Raw genomic sequence first — 24,888 nt, forward strand, 5'->3', positions numbered from 1 at the left:
AGAAAATAAATTAAGTAATTCAATCAACAAGGGGTTAGGGCTCCCCTCGATCCGAGTCCTCCCTGGAGTTATTTTTCGTTCTTGTTTTTTTTTTTCTCCCTCAATTTCTTATATTGAAGATGGTTCAAGTTGGCCCAGCTCTGACCAAACAAAATTAACATGAAGTGATCACGTGGAGTGCACATGGATTCCTATTGGTGGGGGCAATTGATTCTTAAAAATAAAGGGAAAAAAAATTAATGAGATAGACTTTAATTGCACAGCATGGATCCAGGGAGAGAGAGAGAGAGAGAGTGGAGAACGAGACCGTAACAAAATAAGCAAAGAATCATTAATTACACAGTGTTGTAGTCGTAGCTGCACCGCAGTAAATTCTAGAGTCGATTCCCTTACCTCACACCACCCACACACCATCCATAAATACCCCCACCTTCTTCCCGCTTTCCCTCATATCACACACCCAGAAAAAAGGCTTTACCTTTCTTTCAATGGCTCATCATCGGTTAGGTTTGCTCTGCATTGTCTTCCTGACCTCGGTCTTTGTGTTGGCTCATGCGAGGATCCCTGGAGTTTTCACCGGTGGGCCTTGGGAGAGTGCTCATGCTACTTTCTATGGCGGGAGTGACGCCTCCGGAACTATGGGTAACCCTCCCTTTCTTTTTTATCTCTTCCTCTTGCCCTTCTAAAAGTTTGCCTCTTTGAAAAAAAAATTAAAAAAAATAGTAGCTCGTCATATATACTAAAGAAATGTCATAGTCAGGCTTCTAATAGACCAAGCATGTGAAATGTTGTTCCATTGATTTTGTTTGTTTGACAGATCTTGTGTGTGTATTTGTGTTCAGGAGGTGCATGTGGGTATGGCAATCTGTATAGCCAAGGATATGGAGTGAACACAGCAGCATTAAGCACAGCGTTATTCAACAATGGGTTGAGCTGCGGGGCTTGCTTCGAGATTAAGTGCGCAGATGATCCAAGATGGTGCAACCCAGGAAACCCATCCATCCTTGTAACCGCCACTAATTTCTGCCCTCCTAACTTTGCTCAACCCAGCGATAATGGTGGTTGGTGTAACCCACCTCGTCCTCACTTTGACCTTGCTATGCCTATGTTCCTTAAGATCGCGCAGTACCGCGCTGGTATTGTCCCTGTCGCTCATCGCCGGTGAGTAATCTGCTTTTCTGTCCTTTATTTCTTTTCTTAATGGTTTGCGTGGCCCAGATTCTGTTCTTTTCTTGATGTGTCATTTTCTTGTTTTTACGTTGAAGCGGCAGGAGTAAAGTTACTTTTGCTTTTGGATTATTATTATTTGATTTAAACCCGCATCGGCGGTCTGCCGTTGCCCGTTCTGTAGGTTTTTAAAAGACTTTGATAGCCTTCCCATCATAAATGGCATTATTTTCCCGGAAAATCAGGGTAGAAGCGACAATACACCTCCTCATCGCCAACACCACCACCACTAATAGAAAAAAATAACTCCATGCCGTATTTGTATTTGTCTTATCTTTATAAATAAAAACATCTATCTACCTTATCGTATTCTGGCGGGGGTAAATTATATTTGGATTTGTTTTTGTTTTCAGGGTACCGTGCAGGAAGCAAGGAGGCATCAGATTCACTATCAACGGTTTCCGTTACTTCAACCTGGTTTTGGTGACCAACGTGGCGGGTGCAGGGGATATCGTGAATGTGTGGATCAAGGGCTCCGAGACTGATTGGATGAGCATGAGCCGTAACTGGGGACAGAACTGGCAATCCAACGCCGTACTCGTGGGTCAGTCGCTTTCTTTCAGGGTTAGAGGCAGCGATGGCCGCACCTCTACTTCTAAGAACGTGGCATCACCTAATTGGCAGTTTGGTCAGACCTTCACGGGCAAAAACTTCCGCGTCTGAGCTCACTAGTCCTCTTTTCTTTTCTTTTCTTTTCCTTTCTTACCTGTTAGTATTTACCTACTAGTACTGCAATGTGAGTTTCCCCGCCTTCAGTTTTCCTTAATTTTCTCAGGAAAACTTGGAAGTGATTGGGGTTCACGGGGATGAAAATTGGGGCAGGACAGTGATTCCAAAGTGTCTTTTTGAGTGGGAGAAGTGTCTTTTGCTTAGCGGACTGGTTAGATTGAAAGTTTTAAGAACCAGTCGAGCTGCTGGTCAAAGTAAAATGGCAGGAAAGGCTGAAGCGGCTGCAGTAAGGAACTTGTAGCCCGCAGCTCCTGTTGATGTATGTTTTCATCTCTATAATACTACTACCAACTATATAATTGTGATCTGCTCGATCTTGCCAGCTCAACTTTATGATCCCATGTGTAAATATTGCTTGCACCAAAATGATGCTGTCTGAAAGTAGTAATGGCCACCTACTTAACTAGATAGATAGCCAAAGGATGAATGAGCCTCTCTGAGACGCCCAGCAGCTAAATGTATAATCATCTTGCTACTTCTGGGAAATGATGGGCAACTATTCTATGATCTGATCATGCAACATTACGTTACATAATAATCACAGTAAAAAAGAGAGAAAAAAGTTGATCATAGTGGGAGGAGAAATTTGATCCCAGTTGGGAGGAAATTAGGGCGTTGAATTGCAACAACCAGTCTCAAATTGGATTCCTGCTAGTAGACCGTCCCCACTTGTCGGTGGATATGCTCGCAACTCTCCATGTGCCTCTCCACCGACACTGATCAGCATCAGTTCTTTTCTGCCAATTTCATCGTTCCTTTTCCTCGCTAGCACAGAACCCGTTCACGTATCTAATTATGCAATGCCTCCGTTATTTCTTTGCTCATGCGTCTGCTTGTACCAAATGGCTTATCGCATCTATTTTTCTGCTGGAATAAGCTAACAAGCGAGTCCAATCCGATCCACACGGTAGGAAACATGTCTCGTGAAGCATAGTCATGGGAACCGGATTAGTGTACAAATTTATAACCAAGCAATTAGGTTTGTTAGGGCAAGATGGCTCACATTTTCAAATGCGTTGTTTTCCCAGGAGTTATTTCCTCAGAGCAGACAAATCACCTGCTATATACCGATCTTTTCCATGCTGTGGGAATCTGGGCACCTTTGGCGGTCTTGTACGAGATGACAATAGGCCTATCCGGTTAAGATACCCGCTAAGCCCAAAAGAGGCAAACCATGTCTGGCATGTCATCAAAGAAAGGCATTTATGCCTTATCTACAATATCTTTCGTATCATGAAAAATCAACTTTCGGCAAGAAAACAACAGGTAAAGTGGGACCGACTGCGACCATATACTTGTTATCGATCAATTAGCTTGTCAAGAAAAATCCTTAAACCCCAAATTATCCTCGTGATATGTAGATCATAACTCAAAGTATATGGTGTGTGACTTGAAATAGCCTCTTGCAAAACTTTGAGGTTTATAGCTGGAATCATGATAAGGGAATTGGAATATATGCCAAGTTAAATCATTCTCACGCTGAATTTCGGAATCCAATCGTACATGTTAATTTGTATGCAAATTCATGTTAATGCTTCTGGTATTCAAGGTTTGTGATAGATGGAGATTTTGATGGACATGGGGAACGACCATAATCTTGTGCATCTAAGTGAGTGTAGCTAAAATAACATTTGGGTAGCTAAGGATGTGTGTTGATTATCTAGCTCTTAATAGTCGGTTTAATTATTCTAGTGGTAAAGAAACTATTAGATGAGTTGTGTTGGTCTAATTATGTTTTTAAATTGGATATAAGATTTGAGTACCATCGAATCAAAATAAGATCAAGAGATATTTAAAAAATAACTTTCAGAACTCACGAAGAACATTACGAATTTATGATAATGTCATTTGGTTTAACCAATGCTCCATCTACCTTCTAGGCTCTAATGAATGATGTATTCAAATCCTATCTTAGAAAATTTGTTCTAGTTTTATTTGATGATATAATAGTCTATAATGGGAGTGAGAAGGAGCATATAGGTCATTTAAAAGCTATTTTAGATCTATTAGTTAAACACAAACTCTATGCTAAAAGATCTTAATATAAGTTTTCTAGTAAGGAGCCGGAATACCTAGGCCATATGGTATTAGAGGAAGGGGTAAATGTTGATCTAAGAAAGGTAGAGGTTATGGTTCAATGAACCAGACCAATATAAAATCCTTGAGGGTATTTTTAGGCCTAATTAGGGATTATAAAAGGTTCACATAAGATTATGGGTTCATAACAAGCCAGTTTACTCCAAAAAAAGACAATCATAAAATCCTTATATTAGCATTATCATTTTTTCTTATAAAAAAAAACTTTACAATTGAATATGATACATCATGTGAGGGAGTTAGGGTAGTATTAATACAAGAAGAAAGGCAAATTGCATATTTCAATTAAGGGGAAGAAATTGTCTTTATCCATTTATGAAAAAAGAGTTTTTGGCTATTGTGCTGGCAGATTTGAAATGAATACCTTATCTACTAAGTTAAATCTTTAAAATTAAAACTTATCGGCATAATTTGAAATATATGCTCAAGAATAAAATTAGTAACCTAACCCAACAAAAATGGATATCTAAACTAATTAGATATGATATCATAACAGAGTATAGAGTTGGAAAGGAAAATGTGGTAGTAGATGTTTTGTGTAGAAAATTTAAAGGGGATAAAGAGAGAGAGCTATTGGCTATCACTTCTCTAATAATAGCTTGGGTAGATGAACTCAAAAAGAGTTACCACTATGACCTTGGAATACAAGATATATTCCAACACATGAAAATAGAGATAATTGATTCCCTGAGATACCAAATAAAAAAAAGAGGTGTTGCTTTACAAAGGAAAACTATATATATCATTAGAGAATGTCCTTTCAAGAGGGACATCATGCAATACATACATGATAGTCATGTAACTGGTCCTTAGAGGTAAAAATAATAATATTGAGACAAGTTAAACAAGAATTTTTTTAGGTAGAGGTGAAGTTCGAAATAAACATTTACATCAGACGATATGAGGTTTTCTAACAAGAAAAAGTGAAAAATAATAAACCTTTTAATTTTCTATAACCCTTACCTCTACCAAAAAAGAAATGAAAATTCATATATATGGATTTCATTGAAGAATTATCATTATCTAACCGTTACTCTGATCTTGGTGGTAATGGATAAACTATCTAAATATACGCACTTTGTGGTTATGATGCTTATTTATACTACTCTACATGTGGCTTAGGTTTTCTCTTAACATGTTCTAAAACTTTATGACTTTCCTATAACTATTGTTATTGATAAGGACTCTACTTTCATTAATAAATTTTAATAAGAGTTTATCAATGTTCATGGGGTTCAATTACATCTACCTCTGTCTACCACCCTCATGTCGACCTCCAAATTGAAATTACTGATAAAATCCTAGAAAGGTACCTCTACAGTTTTGCAAGTGATAAACCTAGAAGATGGTCAGCCAAAAAAAACTTATAGATCCAAAGCTCCTCCTATTTGGATGGGAAGGGACACCACAAATAGAACCAACAAAAGTCTTAGATCGCGGAGAACATAACACTAGAGGAATGACTAAGAAGATGATGTTGATTCAATAAGATAGGTAAAATCCAAAAGATACAGGTTGGGCGGAAGAGAAATGGTTTAAAGATACTTACCCTCATCTTGAAGGTAAGTTTTTTTTTTTAAAAAAGGGAATAGTTTGTAATAATTTTTGAACCACTGGGGAAGAAGATGAAATCAAAAGCTCTCTTTTTTATACAATGAAATGGAATGTGGAAGAATACTAAGGATAAAGGACTACGTGGACAAACAAGATGTTTGCTAAAATAGCATGGGACACGTGAACAGCCAGGATTCACTAAGCCATATGGAATTAACACGTGGGTTAAGGAATTCAAAAAGGAAAAAAATATTGGTGTTTCAAGGAAAAACTTAACCTTTAGTCAATAACATTCTAGATCTTTTAAAACTCAAATTCAAATCCTACTTAGATTTCAATTATCTAGCTTAGTATAAAGTGAATAAAGAGAGGTATTAAAGGGTTAGATAATTGTTTTAGAACAAATCATTTGGATCCTTGGAGGTCCGTGCCACCTCAAATTTGCCTAGATTTGTTTTTGTTCAATTAGGTCCTCATTTTTTTTAATTAAGTCTTTTTACCTCATTAAAAAATTCTTTAATTTTATACTTAATTCCTTAACCTATAAACCAATTATTTTAATTTTCATTTTAATTTTATGGATTAGGTTGGCTTTTTACAATGGGTAAGTTGACTAGCTAATAAAAACCTATAAAAAATTGTTGAATTTCATGTAGTTATCCTTACATAGCACTATTCATTGGAACAATTTTTTTTGTCCTTCAAATGTTTGAGTTTTTTTTATTTAGTATTTTAACATTTTGTTTATTGGAAATCGATCTTTGTAATTTGGTTTTTCTTGATTTCTATAGAATCATAATAGTCTGAATAAAATATCACATCATTTGGTTGGTTTTTGATTTTGTAGAAATCTATTTGCTTTTATTGTTTGCATAATATTGAATGTTAGGAGACTAAAATTTAATAAGAAAAAAAAACAAAGCTTTGTTATAAAAAAATAATTTGTCCCTATGCTTTTTTGATAAAATTTGCCTAGAGGTCTTATTAAAGTTCATTTTTTTTCTTTTTAGTTTGGGAATCAAACATTTTGACTCGAGACTTTATTTCATTCCTATTTTAGTTCTTGTTTTGAGAAATGAAAAATAATCATTGAAAAACAAAGAAAAAGAGATAAAGTTATCGAATAACCAAGATTTTAGATATAAAAAAGGTCATTCTTGGTGTCAATGAGTCCATTTTAATAAGAGAAATTCAATTTAAGTGTTCTTTGGCCTTTATCTTTCTTGAAAAAACATATAATTTCTTGGGAAGTTTTTTGAGATCGGATTAATTTTGCATTTTATGACCAATTTTTTCCATGGTTAAGACCACAAATATTTATTTTAAGGCATCTAGAGTGTATTCTAGGTTTTTTTAAGGTGAAAATTTGGTTGAAAAACAGGCTTTTAAGATCTAAGAAGTTAAACCTTGATTTTCTGACCACCAATGTAATGGTCAGAATATGAATTTCTAACGACGTGTCGTTTGCTGTCGCGGATGATGTATATTTTATCTCTTAAGAAGAGAAGGGACACAAAATGTGTCATCTACCCACACACACAAAAATAACAACCTAAGTGCGCGCACCAGAGCTTAGGTTTCTTGCCAAGCCTAAAGGCACTCGACCTCCTTTTTTTTTTACATGTTTAAATTTTTTTTAGTCCACCAGGACACGGAACATTTATCTAGTTTGTTCTAAATAGCGGAGGTGGCTAAAGACTGTCATCTTGAATTCATTAGGTTGTGGGCTAGGAAATCTAAGATTCTTTTTACTCCTTGCGTGTATGCATTTCAAAGAATTATGTAATTTCTTATTTTGATAAATGGGTCTTAAGTAGTGGGCCTAGTTTAAGACTGGATCAAAAAGTAAAGAAAAGGTAAAATGTTGTTTGTGGGGATCGAACCCACGACCACATGGTTAAAAGTCATGCGCTCTACCTCTGAGCTAAGATGGTGTATGTTTGCCAGCCGACATCACAGTTATATACTATTTCCTTATACGTTTCTCCACAGACATGTGAGTAAATAATAGCTATTTTATTGGTAACAAATTACCAATAAAATTAATACCCCATCAAAATCAGGCTCCCAGTATATCTTATTATTCTACTATCTCTGGATAGTAAGAAATAGCTATTTGATACGTGATTTCAGGTTGAATAAATTTTCTTAATAAAATAAATAAATATATAGGATTTTTCAATGTAGTGTTTTACAAAAAAAAAATCTAATTATAAATTATAAAATCTATGCATGCAATTAATTAAATAAATTGAAAGTCATCTGTGCTAAAAATACAAAAACAAATGTTAACATTTTTATTTCACTCATCTTGTTACGGGTTAAATATTTTTTTTAATGCAAAAGAATGAATGTGTAGACAATATTAAAGCATTTTTGACATCAAATAAAAATTTGAATAAAAAAGCCTATATTTACATATAATAAAATAAAGTAAAGATTATATTCGTTAATAAAAACATGTAAGATTTCAAGTTAATTTTTAACATAATAAAAAAATATGAAAATTTTGCGATTGCTACAGTGAAACATCATTTCCTTTTAGTTTTTGTATGATAATGTTTTTTTTATAAAAAGTAAAGAAAAAGATTTTTAGAAAACAAACTACAAAAGAATGAAGATAAAGATAAAAGAAATGACATAAATAGGGCAAGTGTAGGGTAATAAATATTCCAAGTATAAAAAATAAAAAATAATAATTTATTTCCAAAAAAAGTGTAACAAGAAAAAAAAGGAAAAACTAAAAAAAATATAACAAAAGAATGAAGAAAAAATTTGGTGAACAATAGACTAAATGTAAAGTGAGAAAACATGTGAAGTATAAAGAAAAAAAATCTAAAAAATAGTTTTTTTTTATAAAGAAAAATTATAGATTTGTCATCGCTACCATACTGGTTATGGTAAAAAAAAATATAAAAATTACAATTATATAATTTTTACCGTGAAAGAACGATTCCTTTTAGTATATAACTAGTTAGTTGACCTATGCTATGCTGTAGGCTTGGCTAATTTTTTTCACAACATAGAAAAAGGCATTCATTCAACGTTAATGTTTTAAAATAAGTAAACGTTAATGTTTTAAAATAAGTAAGAAAAATCTAAGATTTAGGTAATTAAAGACAGTCTGTGTTGTTAAAATGATGACCTAGAAAGCTAATAAAAAAAATATCATGAAAAGAATATCTCATGTTTATATTCAATAAATTGATTTAATTTAATTCAAAATCAAAAATCCTTATAAAAAAGTAATTTAACAAAGATCCAAAAAAAAACTCAAGGTAACCCATGTTTTTTTTCAAAAGCACGAAAATGATCAAAGATGAAAAAGAAAAAAAATAAGCTCAAAAAAAGAAAAAATAAAAAAAGTTCGGTTGAACCTTCTAGACTCAAGTTAATCTCTCAAATTCATAATCCGTTAAACTTCATATTCAGTTTCAACCAAGAAGCTCAACAATTGACCAATTAAATGTTGAAGTTTTGAAGAAATTAATTTAATCTAATTAAAAAAAATCCTTTTAAAAAAGTTAAATCAACAAAGACAAAAGAAACCCGAGGCAACATGTGTTATTCCCAAAATGACTAAAAAATCTTGTAGAAAGTAAAATAAAATAAAATATTGGAGGATGAAACTGAAAAAGAAAATGAGATTAAAAAAAGAAAAAAAATCAAGCAAACCCGGATTAATATATCAAACTCACAACCCTTTAAACTCTAACCCAGGCTTAATCAAGAAGTTGAACACCTGATAGATTTACTATCGAAGGATAAAATAAAAAAAAAATTAAGCTAAAAAAAATTTCAAAGTAAGAAATGACAATAAGAAATTGAAAGAGGATGAAATTAAAAAACAAATATCATTTTAAATAAAAACAAATAGCAAATAAAGAAAGATGATCAGATTTAATAGATGAAAAACATCCTTAGGGATGAAAGTGAAAATAAATTTTAATTTTATAAATTATTTTAAATAAAACAAATACTAATCAAAAGATTTGAAACTAAATCTTAAAAAAAAAAAACTAATTAAGGGGTTGCATTGATATTTTTTTAGACAAACATGCTTTTTAAAAACAAAAGAGAAAAAAAAAGTAGAGGGGATTGACACACGTTCTATCTAGGCAGTTAGAGAACACGAGGATTTTATCATTGTTTTGAAAACTATTGTTTAGTAAGGAGTCTACTTAAAAGAGTAGTTGTGATTATTTTTTAAAGTATTTTTCATGTTGTAATGCATCAAAATAATATTTTTTTTAAAAAAAATTATTTTAAAGATTAATGCATTAAAATAATCCCAAACATATAAAATAAAAATTAATTTTCAATAAAAAAATATCAAATTTTTTAAAGCTTGCATTTCATCAGTTCCGAGCAAAGCCTCCGCACACGCCTCTACAAGTTCATTGGACTATTGGAGGCCCCCATACTATTATATATTTGATTTAAGATATAAAAACCCTTTTGTCAAATCAATTATTATAGAAAAACCAGAAGGAAAATACACAAATTCCCTGCACACCAATTTCTTTTTATAGATTTTTATTGTGCGACTATACTTGAAAAGATAAAAATACTAAGTGATATATATATATATATATTATTTTGCTTTTAAGGGTAAAAAAATTATTATACCGTGAAAAAAAAATATTTAGATCAATTTGCCCCCAATTAATTCTGCAATGCCTATTAACCCCCAGAAAAAGACAAAAATAACCCTTGAAGCAAGCCTTGCCAATTAGACGGATGTTCTAATCCAGTGTTTTGAATAACCCTGTCAATGAATTCCGTCTTCCGAGCTGCAGGGTAGGATAACTGAGTTAACTGCAATTAACGACTGTCAAGAACATCAACGCATTATTTTCGCATCGTTAAGTTTAAACTTTATAAAACGGAATCACATTGTAAAGATGATCTCAAGGAGAGAATGAAATTCTTATTCATCTTCACAAATTACAGGGGAGACGTTAAAAAAAAAAACATTTATCTATGAATTATTAATAAAATGAATAAGATGATGCTATCTATTATTTTGAACATCGTTTTTTATGCTCCCTCAACAAAGACTTTGAAAGTAAAAAAGAGCAAAACGTGTATGTATGAATACTAATTCCCAGCTGTATAAATGTTGATAGCAAGCAGATCTCTCATATTTTCAATTGAATTTATCTACTATCTCAAAACCCTGTTTGAGCTCAAGAAGAAGTTCTCTTCACCCGCAATGGTGGAGTGCAGCCTTCCTGCAGCCCAACCATTGTTCATAACACGAGCACCAACACGAGCTGGATCACCAGTCACTCGACTTCCCTCAACCTGCTTTTCATATTCTGGAAGACCTCCTGCCTTTCTCTCTTGTCTTCTTTTCCTCTCCTCATCTCTTTCCTTCCTCAGCCAGCTCTCCACTGTTCTCTGCAAATCCAATTTTCATTTCAGCGTCACACAATGCAAGAGGATTTATATTCTGGAAATTGAAAAACTATCAACAAGTTGAGAAGTAGGTTAGAGAATTAGACATAGCTACTAACCATTAGTGACAAATTACTAGTCTCTTTTATTTTGGTCATTGGCAATGCGAATTGCAACTTCCCATGAGCAACATACAACTGTAAAAGAAGAAACCAATTAGACATCGAGAAGAGCAGGCATTATATGTGATGCCTGTTGAACTACTGAAGAAATCAAGACATACAATATGCGTTGGCCACTCCTCCAAACCATCAAATATATGTGTTGCATAGATAATTGTAGCGCCTCGCTCTTCACATTCCTTTCTTAGAAACTTCAGAAGGTCAGCCCTTGCTAGCACATCGAGGTCAACCGTTATCTCATCAAGAAGAAGAACCTAGATAAACAAGGGAGGTAAAGTCGGCTTATATTAAGACATGTATGGGGAAAACGAGGAAGAAAAGATATCCTCAACAAACAATAACCTGCCCAAATGAGGAGTTACAAGCATTGTAATGGAAACTCATGATATAAGCGAGAGTTATGAAGCAAGAAAAAGGGATACCTTGAATGGCCTCAGGAGACCCATGCAAATTTGCACTCGCCTTCTCTGGCCATCAGAAACCTTGTGCATCCTCCATGACAGATCAATGTCCAATACCTATCCAATCAAGATAACAAGTTGTAATGTCCCACTGCTGTCAATGGCACACCTAAAGAAATAGTTTCTCAGAAATGCATCTTGAATAAATTGAAACTCACCTTGATTAGCTCAGCTCTTCTTTGAGGATCAATACCTGCCACCCCAAATATCATCTTCTCCGCAGAAATATCCATTTGTATCGGAACCTCAAAACCAGCAAAAGCAACTTCTCGCCTCCACTGCAAAAGAAAGACTTTTTATCAACAATGATCAACAAATAAAACTTCGAATATGAAAATCTCGAAATCCGGATAGTGAGGTAAAAAAAAATTTCCTATCGAAATGTCCCAAACACACCATGGTTAGTCATGCCAAGCATATCATGCTCAATATTAGACAAAGTAAAACAAACTATTCCATTTGATTATGATAGATGAGATCCAGTCAAACATTGTTCTCATAATTAATTTAAGCAGGGCCTCCTTTTACAGTTTAGGCTGCTCCCATTTCGCAGGCTGGAATCCTTTTTCATGTGGAAAAGAGCTACGATATGAAAGGAATATCCATTGCAATGCAACAAAGAATTTGTTTTTTTTTGTTCTTCCAGGAATTAGATTGGCATATACAATAACACATTACTGGAGGGGGTAATGTTCCTCAACGTCTTATTGAGGACAAGAAATAAAACACCAGTTTCCAAATTTTAAATTAAACAGCAACAGTCAATAATAAGAAAAGGCAAGGTCATGAATGAATTGTAATTTCTAACCTCTCCTCCAAGATAAGAAAGATGACCAGAAGAAGTTAAAGCAGTGTCGTGAAAAGCAGACCTTCCTAAAACACGAACCATTTGGGGTTCCACCATGTGTTTTCCTCCTAGTATCTTCAGAATTGTAGTTTTCCCTTTACAACACAACAAAACAAACCCATTACTATTCTGGTGTTTTGCATACTAATACTATTATTTTATGAAAACAAACAAAGATCTAACCAGCGCCGTTGGATCCAACAAGAAGGCATCGATCACCAGAATTGAGGGTGAGAGAGAACTCATCGATCAACGGTTTGGACCCAGGCGGTGGGTGACCGTCGATTCCTGGGTACGTGAATCTCAGGCCGTTGATATCTATTGTTGGTTCTTGATGCTCCATATCGCCCATCACAACAATCTGAGAGAGCGGTCTCTGTTTTTAAGCTCTCAAGTCTCAATTTCTTCTTCTTCTTCACCTAACTCGATGGGAAAATTTTGGGGATATGGATCCTACAACGTGGCAAGTTTTAATAGTACTACGTGGTCAGTTAACAACCGTTTAAGAGTAGCATGTGTGGGCGGGTCTTGTGGAACGAACGATCGAGAGGGATGGATACACGAGGGCAATTTAGGTATTGTGCTCTCAATATCCTATAACTGGGAACCTAAACTAATTAAACTAGGCTTCATAGTTTCATAAAGCATACATTTAATCCATAAATTCTTTGGTTCGTTTCTAACTTTAGTGTTTTTCCAATTTAAAAAAAAAAGTGAAAAGAGAAGCAGATAAGATGGGAAAAAAAAAGGCGTGTGTGGGTTTAAAAAAACCTACTAAGTTGAATGTGGCCAGCTCTAGTAAAGAGATTATTAGTTATTTTCTATATTACAGGGACTAATTGATTAGTTTTGATAAACTATGATGATTTAGTTATAACTAAGCTTTCTAACTTGTAAAAAAAATCTAGGTTGTAAAAAATTATTTAACATTTTACCAAATCTCATGCAACGAGTCCATTTTAAATTCTTATAACTCGATTTTTGTTTAGTCCTCATTTAAAATTAGCATGTATAGAATTTGTTCTAATATGACTTAGTCGACTTGAAAGATCAAAAGATAATTCGAACAACCGGTAAAAACATGATTTGACTTTTAATTTTTTTTAAATGACATTTTTGTTTTTTTTAATATGAAACAACGATATATTGAATCAACCCAAGATTTCTAGCTTAACCCGACAAACTCACAACTCAGATCATGGGTTTCATTAGATTTAATAACATTTTTAAAAAAACTATTTTTTATTTAATGATATAATAACGAAGATAAACACTCATAAAATTAAATACTATGATATTTGTATGAGACTAAAATAATATTATAAAAAGATTAAAATAAATTATAAAGACCAATTCAAAATCAATCAAATATTAAATAATAAAATTGAAGAGAAAAGAAGAAGCAAAAATGAATTCAATCAAAATAAGAAAATTAAAAGATGGAATTAAAAGACAAAAACTTATGTGGTATTTTTTAAAAAATCCAACTCAGTAAGCCAATTTTAAAACTTTCTTAATTGATTTATTTTCAAGTTCAAATTTAAAAATAATTCGTAAAAATTACCTAATTTAACCTATTTAAAAACAATCCAAAAAAGTTAAAGCACGTTGGCTTTAAGAAAAAAACCACTAGCCCCACAGGGTTTTTTTGGGATCAATCAACAGTGTTTTCTTTCTAACTATGTTACATTTACTATTTGTTCGCCTGTGTTAATTTTTAAAAACGTCATAGTTATTCGGCTTCCTTCCACCACCAGGTGACAGCAGGAAAGGCTTCGGTTAGAAGAAAAGGAAAGAAGCCTAGTATCCAATAATATTACAGCAATGCCACTATCAAACTGTGTTGTCTGCACCAAGTTTTGGAGTTTGTGAAGGGTGGCACGTGTCATGAAAGAGCAGCGAAGATTAGCGCGACTGCAAGATCGATGGCTAACAGTTAGCAATCCTCGGAGAAAGTTTTTGATCATTTCACCCTCGTCGTCCTAATGGTGAATTATATTATTTAAGGAAGATGTACTTCCTTCCTAGGCGACAACTAATTATGCTGGCGCTGCACTTTCCTCACCACAAAAACTATTCGGCTTTTCAGAAATCAGAATAGAAGAGATTGGGCAGGATCTCCCTCAATTTTACAATAACGTCGATACGTCAAATCACCTTCTCTGCTCTTTTTCACCTTTTGGCCCACCAAATACTTCTTCGAGATAGAAATTTCAGCTTCGAGTTCTCTTGGCCTGAAGCTTGATGGGAGATCTCTCTCGGACTTCGGTGTGTATCTAACAGTGAAGATCTTCGTTGATGATGATGATATGGCTTCCTTGCTATCTTTTGCTCTCTCTTTTTATATAGTTTTTCCCTTCCTGTTTCAAGAACTAATCCATCGAATTTCTCAAGATTATGATTCCAATAACTTGCATTTGATAAATACTTGACAATGGTTACAGCTCCAAAAATTACTCTATTCGAGGTGGAAGATCTTCCTTTACTTTTTTGTTGGCTTAATTACATGTCATCCTTTACCATGGCAATTTGATCAAGGGACAAATGGAATGGACTTCAAATGATGTTTTTTTTTTTTTGAAATAAAATTAAAATAAATAAGATATTTTGTTATAAATACAAGATTTTATAAATAAAAAACCAACTAATAAAATAATGTCATATAGTATTGAAAAAAAACTTGAATGCCTCTAAAAATCTATATAAATAAAGGGTCTCACCTTAGATATGAAAAATAATAAAACTCAAAATCAAAATCAAGCTATTCCATGTTTCTTGATTCATGTTGAAGTCATTCTTCCATTAGAATCTCTAAGGATAATAATTCAAGGACTCTTCAATGAAGATAATAGTTATTTACGTGCCAAAGAACTTAAAGCCTTGAATGAGAAGTTTCTTAAGTCGCAACAATGTTTAAATGCTATCAAGCTTAGCTTTATAGGGCTTTCAACAAGAAGATGCAATAACATTCATTTCTAGTAGAAGATCCTATCTTGACAGTACACTAAATAATCATGTCAAAATGTATGAGCTACAAGTTTCTCATCATCAATGATAATGGATTAAGCATGTCAATGGAAAATTCTCAAGAAGATACCATGCTTGCTTGAGATCTAATGCAGCTCCTAGCCTGTACGGTTCAAAACTACGAATGGCATAAATAAAAAACTTGAAACTACATTGTAACTTGATTCTTTATCCATAAAGGTACATACACATCTTATAAATTATTTCAAGTACAGTCACATCATCCCTTACAACTATCTTTACCTAAATGAGTGTTCACGTGGTGAAAAAAGAGTAACCTGGCAACATAATAATAATATAAAAGCATAGGTAATAGGATACAAGCAAGAGCAACATCCAGACTTTGTTGATAAATAAAGGAGAATCTTACTATATTGAATGTGTATTATCAATGTAAAGTTACAAGCCACTATTACTAAAACTAAAATCATTTTTAAAAAAAAAACAAGAAGAAAAAAAAAGCCTAAAATGTGGAGAAACTAATGGAATCCTATAGTTTCTAATCATATCATTTTTAACTTTTTTTTTGTTTGGTTACCATTGGCTTCTTGAAGAATAGATGAACTGACTTTACTTGTCACATGGAGAATTGATATCATGTTGATTTCTACCAGAATACTAGAGGTTGTAGCTTTTCTATTAGAAAGTTCCTCCTTATATACCTTGAGGGTGACTCTAGAGCATATTTTTTACACTGTAATTCATTCAGTTATTCTTCTATTTTTGTTATCTTAGCATGTGTGGTGGTAAGGATTTAGTGGTTTCCTCTTCAAAAACCTCAAATATTTTTAGACACTCTTCAAGCTTTTTAATTTTTAAAACTTGTTTTTTTATGTCATCCTAAGAGATAGTGAAGATTCTATGTAGTTAAGCTTTTTAACATCTTTAATGACCTCATTCATTATTTTTCTGATACGAAAGTAATTAACTTTTATATCTTTAACTAAATATAATATCTTTTCAGCTTGATATATGAACAATATTATTTATGATACTTTCTTAACACTGAATGATATATTTAGATTTTATCTCGCCTATTATATCATTAGTAAAATACTTGGTTTTTTTTTAATATGCAAAGGTAGCAGGAGCTTTAGAAATATGCAAGTTAGTCCTTATATTACTGAGGAGTGGCAGAGGCAGTACTATAGAGGATGTATAATTCTTTTGGGATTCCTAAAAAAAGCATTAGCTTAGGGTTCTTTAAAATCATTTTCTAACCCTTCCCTGTAATATTTGATCATCCCATTTGAGTTGATACGGCTAGTAATTGTTTGATGGATTCTAAAATTTTATGCAAGCTATTTGTTGATAAAAAGATATGGAAAGTTAACGGACCTTTATATACTTCTTCATCAATGGAAAATTAATATATAGGATGAGATATTTAAAATATTTTATTATAAATATAATATTTTATAAATAAAAAATAAACTAATAAAATGATTTTTTTTTAACTTTCTGCTTTTTAATCCCATCACTTAATATCTTTATTGTTTAAGCTTAGCTATGGAAAAGAGTTTTTTTTTCCTTTACTTTATTTTAAAAGGTCAATGCGAAGTACTTTACTTTATTTTAATAAATAAATATTAACTTAGGTTAATTCAACGAACTAATAACTCAGGGAAGAGGGGAAATTATTGTTCTCTCCTCATAAAGTACTATTCTTTAGAATAATATTTTGTTTTATTTTTTGTTTTTAATTTTGTTATTTAACATTAGATTTATTAAGAATTAACGGTTTAAATATAGGGTATAAAGTTAAATATAAGATTGGACGCAGGGGCAAAAAGGGAAGGGAGAGGGGGTAGTAGCATGAAACAAACCTGGGGTTTATTTGTACTGTTAACCACTAACCACAGGAATAATAAAAGGGGGAGGAGAAAATGGCCCACCAGCAAGTAGAGCCAGAGATAGATGGAAAGAGAGACAATAAAAGCGAAGCCAAGGGAGAAAAAACCGACGTAACGTATCACTGACAAATACGCTGCGCGTACCAGAGCGTCCTGTCTCTTTCACCTCTCGTCTCCTTGTGCCGCGAAACCCGGACTACAGTCCCCCCCACCTCAGTAGGCCCTCCTTTCCTCCCAAGTCGAAGTAGGGTTTTGAAAAATCTTTATTCCTTAAAATAGCGTATATTGAACGTATTTCCTATGAGAAGATATTTTCCCACGCAGATCTAAATTAATCTGATAAATATGTTTAATTCCCACACAATCACGTGCTCAGGAAATCCATTTTATCTAAATATCAAATAATATACATAAATATCTATCGAAAAGACACTGTGTATCCAAACAATTTCATATACACAAGATCTAGAAGGCATTGTTGTGCTGCAGAGGGGGTTGAGGTTAACGTGAAGAGAGGTGTGTTTTCTGCCCTTTTCTCCTGGGTTCCCTAATTTTACGCATCCACTGTCGCCATTGCTTGGTAATTTTGTGAGATATTAATTACTTATTGGCGATGTACGAACATTATTTACGTGGACAGCTGAGACAATCGGAGGTTGCCAAGCTTTGACTGTTAACGGAGCGTCGATGCAAGATTAACTTCGTACTAATTTCAATTTCCTTGTCGTTTTCTCTTGTCATGAATTTCAATGCCATCTAATCAATAAATCAGTTGTGTTTCAACGCTAACATTGGCAGAAAGCATGTCGTTTCGACAAATAAGTTTATAAATAATTACCCTATTCAAGGAATTAAGATTTAAAACTACAATAACTTGAAAGAATTAAACAAATAAAACTTCTCCCGAGTCCTAATGCAATACCAGCTCCTCTTTCTTGAAAGATCCCATCGTACATCCTACCCCCTCTAGTGAATCTACCCTGCCCTGATTTTCTGATTTGGATGTTATTTTTTTGTTTTAAATTATTTTTTTTTATTGTTTTGGTGTGCAAAATAAATTAAAAGAATAAATATTATTTTAATATACGGTATATGCTGCTAAGAAAACTAAATCAGGTGGCTATGTATCTACTAGGCCCATCTTTATAGAATATAGAGTAGTAGAGAGCAGAGATGCAGAGGCTAGTTTCTCAAATTGTTTCCGTGAACTGTAACGTAAGGGGAATTCAGAATTTTCTTGGGAATCATCAACGCTTGGTGTAACTGTTAATTTGATGATAATCAAACGGCAAACGTGACGTCTATCGACGGGGCGAGGGGTTTGACGGAATAATAAATAATGGCGTGTTCGATAATTACTTTGCTCTGGTAAAATATCAGCCTTTTTTCTGCAGCCACTTCCATACCAGTTTATTGCACCGAAGAGGCAAGACAACAAACTGCGTCCATTATTTACAGGATTCCTCCTGCGACGCTGAATTTGACTACGATAACCAATCTTTTCTCTCTGTAATTAGGAATTGCTGTGGTTCCTAATTATTATAAAATCTTGAATAATAATGCTTATGGCTTTTATTCTAAAATTCAAGGCATCGATACTGTAACTACGTGATGGAAAATTGCACAGAAGCAGTGAGACCCCCCCCCCCCCAATAACAGATAGAAATTTTGGATTGCATGCAGGATAATAAACAGGAAACGAGCGGTCCCAGCAACAATAATAATAAAAAAACATGCCTGTAATAATAATAATTAAAAAAAACTTGATATTACGGAAGTTTTGCTACTGTGCGCTGAAACGGTGGTCTTAATACAAGCTACAAGCGGACTCCTTGTTGACTTAGGTTTTGATTTATAGTATTAAGTCAAGCAATAGATTAATTATTATTATTATTATTATTATTATTATTATCATGGGCTAATGTTTAGAGTAATTGTGTTAAGAGAAACAGGGACCACGTACGTGCCTGATAGTGTCACGCTTCCCAATAACATGAAACCGCCGTAGCCCTCAATCACTCTGCCTGCAGGTGGCATATGCATCCTTTATAAAAATCGAGAGAAAAGTTGACTTGTTAAAGTCAGAGATATCCATGGCTGTGATTTTGCCCTCCAATACCCTTAAATAAGCTTGCTGTATCTGCTATGTTTTTTTTTTAATTTAAAATAATGGATTCACGTCATGTGTGTTTAAACAGGAGAGCGCATGATTACAGGAGGAGGAGTGATAATCAACCCACAAAACTAGCAAGCAGCAAAATGACGGAATGTGGCGCATTTGAAGCGCTGAAATCGATCGTACACCGTTGCCTCTCTTTTTTTTTTTTGTCTATATCTCTTCCTCTGTAAACCCCATTAATTTAATGCGCCTCTCACTTCCCACTCTCTAGACACTGCTACCTACTCTCTCTTTCTCTCTTAGCTCTGTCTTTCTCTGCAAACACTGTGCTGTCAGTTGCTGTAGTGGAGATATAGAATGGTGGTGGCTGTGATGGAGGAGGTGCACCGGAGTAGCTGACCCTAGGACATTCCTTATTATTAAAAAAAAAAGGAAAATCTTGTTTTTGCCCTTTGTCATTCGCGTGCCCCCTTTTTAAGCCTAGTGTCAGTCGTCAGATCTCTCTCTTTCTACATGTTTAAGTTTGTTAGTGTTTTTCTCGAAAAATTAATTTTCTTTGCAGTCTCAAGTCTAATCTCTCATTTCTGTCTTTGCTCTCTCGTATTCTGTTCCGTTCCTGCTCGTTCCTCTCTCTCTAGCTAGGCAGGCATCTTTCTCCCTCTCCTCCAGGGTTTGTTTTAGCCCTTTTCAATTCCCATTTTATATAAATTAACAGTATTTCATTCGAGATGCGTCGAAAAAGAAGTTCGGTTTCAACCCCTTGAAGAAAAATGTACGTGACCATGTTCCTCTTTAATATAGTTTTTCTTTTCCTGCTATCCCTTGCTTCTTCCTTCCAAATAAGAGGTTTGGTTGCTGGATTGTTTTTTTCTGTATATATATATATATATATCTGGATCTAATGACTGCAGCTTTTGCTTTCTCGTTTATTATTAGAGTAGTAAAAAAACCCAAGTAACGGTAAAGATTTTCACACAAAAATTGTTTTGTCAGCCCGGTAATAAAGTATAGTTGCTTGTTGTGTTTTTTTTTTTAATTTTTAGATTGTGTTGTTTCGATGAAGAGTGCTATTGTTAATATTTTATAACATTGTTGCAGTAGCTTAAACGATTATCATTTTTCAGATGCCTCTGATTTGTGGCTAATATATAAGTTGTTTTCTTATATTTTTCAGAAATATTGATATTTGAAACACAACCATTAGATTTGGAGGAAGATGAGAGAAATTTGGTTCTTTTTTTTTTTGTTTCTTAAGCCGGTCTGTATAGTTTTGTATTTTCCGTTGTGGCTTGAAAAAATAAATAAATAAAAGTTATGGATATTAAGAACAATGGATCATACGGTTAACAAGTTTGGCTTTTCGCACCTTATTTGTTGGTAATTGATTATGGGATGCACACGACCATTATTAGTATTTTGTGCAGCCAATAAATCCACAAAGATGCATTTGTCATAATATGCCCTTTTTTTTTATGCTGAAGTATATGATTGCTTGAAGAATTCTGGTAGATATAAGTGAAGTTTCCCTGAATTCTTTTGGGTTTACAAATCATTGCTCAACACGTTTTTGGGAGTTACATATGATATGGTAGGGGAAACAAGGATTTGATGAGATTGTGTATTTGGATGAATTTCTCAAGTATTAGACCACACCACATGCTGTTTCGTTGCTGATGCCCATGGCCCAATACCAATGGTGAATTATTGGTGCTGAGCATTTCTAAAAGTGGAACTACTTGGTGAATTATTGCTTGACATCATTTGCTGTTTGGGCTGGAATTCTATCATCATAACCCAGTAAATTGCTCAATCTGCTATCGGTTGTAATTGCTTACTTGTGCCTGACTTATGACATGATAAGAAATTCATCTTGCTTATTCCGTGATTGTTTGTTGCCAATGATAGAAGCAATGTGTTTGTTGTGTGTTTTAGGATTATTTTATTTTTTATTAATTCTATGTCTTTTTATGGATACTGCTACTAAACTTGTTCAGGTGTATAATATATATATTATACACATGAAGGCGAGCTTTTCATTACTCCGTTTGTACATTCTTGATGCAGGTTATGGCCCTTGTTCGCGGGTCCAAGGTTGATAATTTTGTTGGGATCCTTATGTTAATTTCTGCAGTGCGGACCTACTTATTTAGATGTTATATATTCATCTTGGGCTAAAAACCCTGCTTTTCTTTTGATGTGGAATAGTAGAGTAATTATTTACATGTTTTGCCAAGGTGAAGGAGATTGATGCCATGTTCTGCTATGTTTCAGATACATTATGAAGAGTTCAAGGCAATGGAAAGTGGTGTCTACACCTAGAAATGAAGGAGAGGCAGCGTTGGAGAGCTGAGGAGGACGCTTTACTACGTGCATACGTGAAACAATATGGTCCAAGGGAATGGAATCTTGTATCACAGCGCATGAACACACCCCTAAACAGGGATGCTAAATCTTGCTTAGAAAGGTGGAAGAACTACCTCAAACCAGGGATAAAGAAAGGATCTCTTACAGAAGAAGAGCAGAGTCTTGTCATTCGGCTTCAGGCGAAACACGGGAACAAATGGAAGAAAATTGCAGCTGAAGTTCCAGGTAGAACAGCTAAGAGACTAGGCAAGTGGTGGGAGGTGTTCAAAGAGAAGCAACAGAGAGAGCTGAAGGAAAATAACAAGACAGTTGAGCCAATTGACGAGGGCAAGTACGATAGGATTTTAGAGACTTTTGCTGAGAAGCTAGTGAAAGAGCGCCCTTCTCCAGCATTTGTAATGGCCACTTCGAATGGGACCTTTCTTCATCCGGACCCCCATCCCCATCCATCTACTCCAGCACCAACTATGCTCCCCCCTTGGCTTTCTAATTCTAACAGCACCTCCACTGTCAGGCCACCATCCCCCTCTGTAACGCTAAGCCTCTCTCCATCAACAGTTGCGGCATCCCCTCCAATCCCATGGCTTCAACATGAGAGAGGTCCGGAAAACACTCCTCTTGTTTTGGGCAATTTGCCACCTCATGGAATAGTCCCTGTTTGTGGTGAGAGCTTCTTAATGTCTGAGTTGGTCGATTGCTGTAGAGAATTGGAAGAAGGGCACCGCGCTTGGGCTGCACACAAAAAGGAGGCTGCCTGGAGGCTAAGAAGGGTAGAGTTGCAGCTGGAGTCAGAGAAGTCATGCCGAAGGAGGGAGAAAATGGAAGAGATAGAGTCAAAGATCAAGTCTCTTAGGGAAGAAGAAAAGGCATCTCTTGATAGGATTGAAGCAGAGTACAGGGAACAATTAACAGGGCTTAGAAGGGATGCAGAAACCAAGGAACAGAAATTGTCCGACCAGTGGACTGCAAAGCATTTGCGTCTCACTAAGTTTCTCGAACAGATGTCTTGCAGACCTAGGCTTTCTGAGCCTAATAGTCGTTAAGGAGATATCTTACGTCCAGCTGTATCAGGTCTACAGTTTGGTAAACACAGGGTCGTTGCTCTTCCTTTCATTTTCTCTGTTTGATCTGATGTCCATCCTCTTCAGAAACTCTTATCTGTTGGCATTTATTTATATTTTCATGACTGCTTATGACTTTGACTGCGTGGATTAAAGTTAGTATAAGCGTGATCAACCCTGTCTTGCATTCTATCTCTCTTTTTCAGAAATATATATCATAATTATATTTTGCTGATTGATGCTCGATATTTTCTAGACCTGCTCGTGAAAGGGATTTGCGTTGATGGGCTAGATTACTGCTCGTGAATAAAAATATTTTCTTTGTACTGCATAAATTGCCGGAATGGATGCTTGGAAAGTGAACCGGACGTTTGTTTTACTACTCCTGATGTTCTCATCCCCAACATCACCTAGCTCATATCAATAAAGTTGAACAGCAATTATTTACTATGGGTGTCACAATTCTTGACTATCTTGCACGCCCATGATCCTTGCCCGCCAAAACACCTTGCCTTTGCTTCTGAAGCCATACCCAAGATTAATCCAGATTTTATTATCTATACCAAGAAGGATTGATGCCACATTGACAGAAGCCGTCCTCTCTACCGTGTTCGGCACGACCACTTCCAGGAAAGTCTGGTCCCTGTTGGCTATGAAATTTGCCTCTCGGTCAGAGCCTCATGCTACTCATTTAAAGCGATGACTACAAACAACTCGCCAAGACTACAAATCTTGCACAAAATATCTTCGGACAACAAAGTCTCGGGAACGTCACCATGACCATTGATGACTTTCAAGTAGAATTACTAAACCATGAACTGCTACATCAAAGTCACACCCCACCTCCATATCTGATGAACATAATTTTGTCATGTCTCCCCTTTTCCGTCGAAGAAACACAAGTATGGTATCCACACCAAGTTGCTTTCCCTCAAAACAAACTCAGAAGAGAACCATTTGCTTGTTTCTAATAATAAAATGTCATTTTGCGATCACTGCCAAGGAGCAAAATGCAATGAACTACCATTTTCACACTCCACTCAAGCACTCATGCTCCACTTGAACTTGTAGACTTCGATGCATGGTCCTCACCCATATTATTAGTTGGTGTCTACAAGTTTTATGTGGTTTTTCATGCTTTACTTGGATCTTTCCACTTAATCGAGAATTTGCTGTCTGCCAAAATCAAGTCTTTTTAGTAGGATGGAGGAGGTGAATTCACTTCTACAATTTAAGGTCTTCTTTTCATATGATGGAATCCTACATTGCATTTCATGTCATCTTACTGTACAAAAAAAAAATAGCTTGATAGAATGCAAACACAAACATATTATTATTCTATTATTAATTTGAAAACCTAATATTAACTAAAATAAAAAATAATATCTAACTATTTTTTTAGATACGTAAGTTTAACGGTAATACATATTAAAAATAATATATAATTTTATTTTATTTTGTTCATCATTAACCAAATAAAATACATAAACAATCACTTTATCTTATATTTTACTACTAAACACAATTATGTATCTTTTTTGTTATGTCTTGTCTGTTCTGTCCCAATATTTTCTTCTCTTTTGTCTTAAAACACTAACAAAAAAAAAGAGTTCTAGATTTTGTTTTAATTATTATTTTTTATTTTTCAAATTGAGTGGTGTCCACTCTTTAATACATGGATCCACTCTTGATCTCGAGAGGCTATGGCTATTTAGAGTCATTACCTTGATACCACAAAAGAATTCAAAAACCTAAGGATCAACAGGTTAGGTTTCACAATAATTGCTTGAAATGTATTTGAATAATATTTTTTTTCTGATCAGAATAGCATCAACAATGCATAGAGCCCTTGCCAGTCTATTGTTATGCATTGGTATTATGGTAAAGCAAAGCTCCAACAAGCAGAACCTTTCTGGAAATGCTTCGACTTAAATAAAAAGGTTGACTTATATATTAACTAGAAAGTC

The 24,888-nt window shown here is 34.4% G+C and overlaps 3 protein-coding genes across 5 annotated transcripts; 2 read left to right on the plus strand and 1 right to left on the minus strand.

Moving 5' to 3' along the window:
• Positions 1-297: 297 nt before the first annotated feature.
• On the plus strand, positions 298-2,264 carry LOC133690052 (expansin-A6). Its single transcript, XM_062110199.1, has 3 exons — positions 298-642; positions 843-1,161; positions 1,581-2,264. The coding sequence occupies exons 1-3, from the start codon at positions 489-491 to the stop codon at positions 1,888-1,890; spliced, it is 783 nt and encodes a 260-aa protein (XP_061966183.1). The 5' UTR covers positions 298-488; the 3' UTR covers positions 1,891-2,264.
• An 8,248-nt stretch (positions 2,265-10,512) lies between these two features.
• LOC133687790 (ABC transporter I family member 20) lies at positions 10,513-12,938 on the minus strand. Its single transcript, XM_062107114.1, has 7 exons — positions 12,681-12,938; positions 12,459-12,592; positions 11,809-11,928; positions 11,612-11,707; positions 11,291-11,443; positions 11,127-11,204; positions 10,513-11,010 (listed from the first exon to the last, which is right to left on the minus strand). Exons 1-7 carry the CDS (start codon positions 12,847-12,849, stop codon positions 10,774-10,776), a joined length of 987 nt encoding a protein of 328 aa, XP_061963098.1. The 5' UTR covers positions 12,850-12,938; the 3' UTR covers positions 10,513-10,773.
• Positions 12,939-19,562: 6,624 nt separating this feature from the next.
• On the plus strand, positions 19,563-23,113 carry LOC133688855 (transcription factor AS1). Of its 3 annotated transcripts, XM_062108477.1 has the most exons (3): positions 19,563-20,268; positions 21,561-21,587; positions 21,768-23,113. In XM_062108477.1, exon 3 carries the CDS (start codon positions 21,818-21,820, stop codon positions 22,901-22,903), a length of 1,086 nt encoding a protein of 361 aa, XP_061964461.1. In that variant the 5' UTR covers positions 19,563-20,268; positions 21,561-21,587; positions 21,768-21,817; the 3' UTR covers positions 22,904-23,113. The 3 variants fall into 3 exon arrangements, with proteins under 3 accessions (XP_061964461.1, XP_061964460.1, XP_061964463.1); XM_062108476.1 differs by lacking the exon at positions 21,561-21,587 and having other exon boundaries at positions 19,566-20,268; XM_062108479.1 differs by lacking the exons at positions 19,563-20,268; positions 21,561-21,587 and adding an exon at positions 21,610-21,626.
• Positions 23,114-24,888: the final 1,775 nt, after the last annotated feature.

The sequence above is a fragment of the Populus nigra genome, chromosome 3 (genome assembly GCF_951802175.1).
Source record: "Populus nigra chromosome 3, ddPopNigr1.1, whole genome shotgun sequence".
Lineage (NCBI taxonomy): Eukaryota > Viridiplantae > Streptophyta > Magnoliopsida > Malpighiales > Salicaceae > Populus > Populus nigra.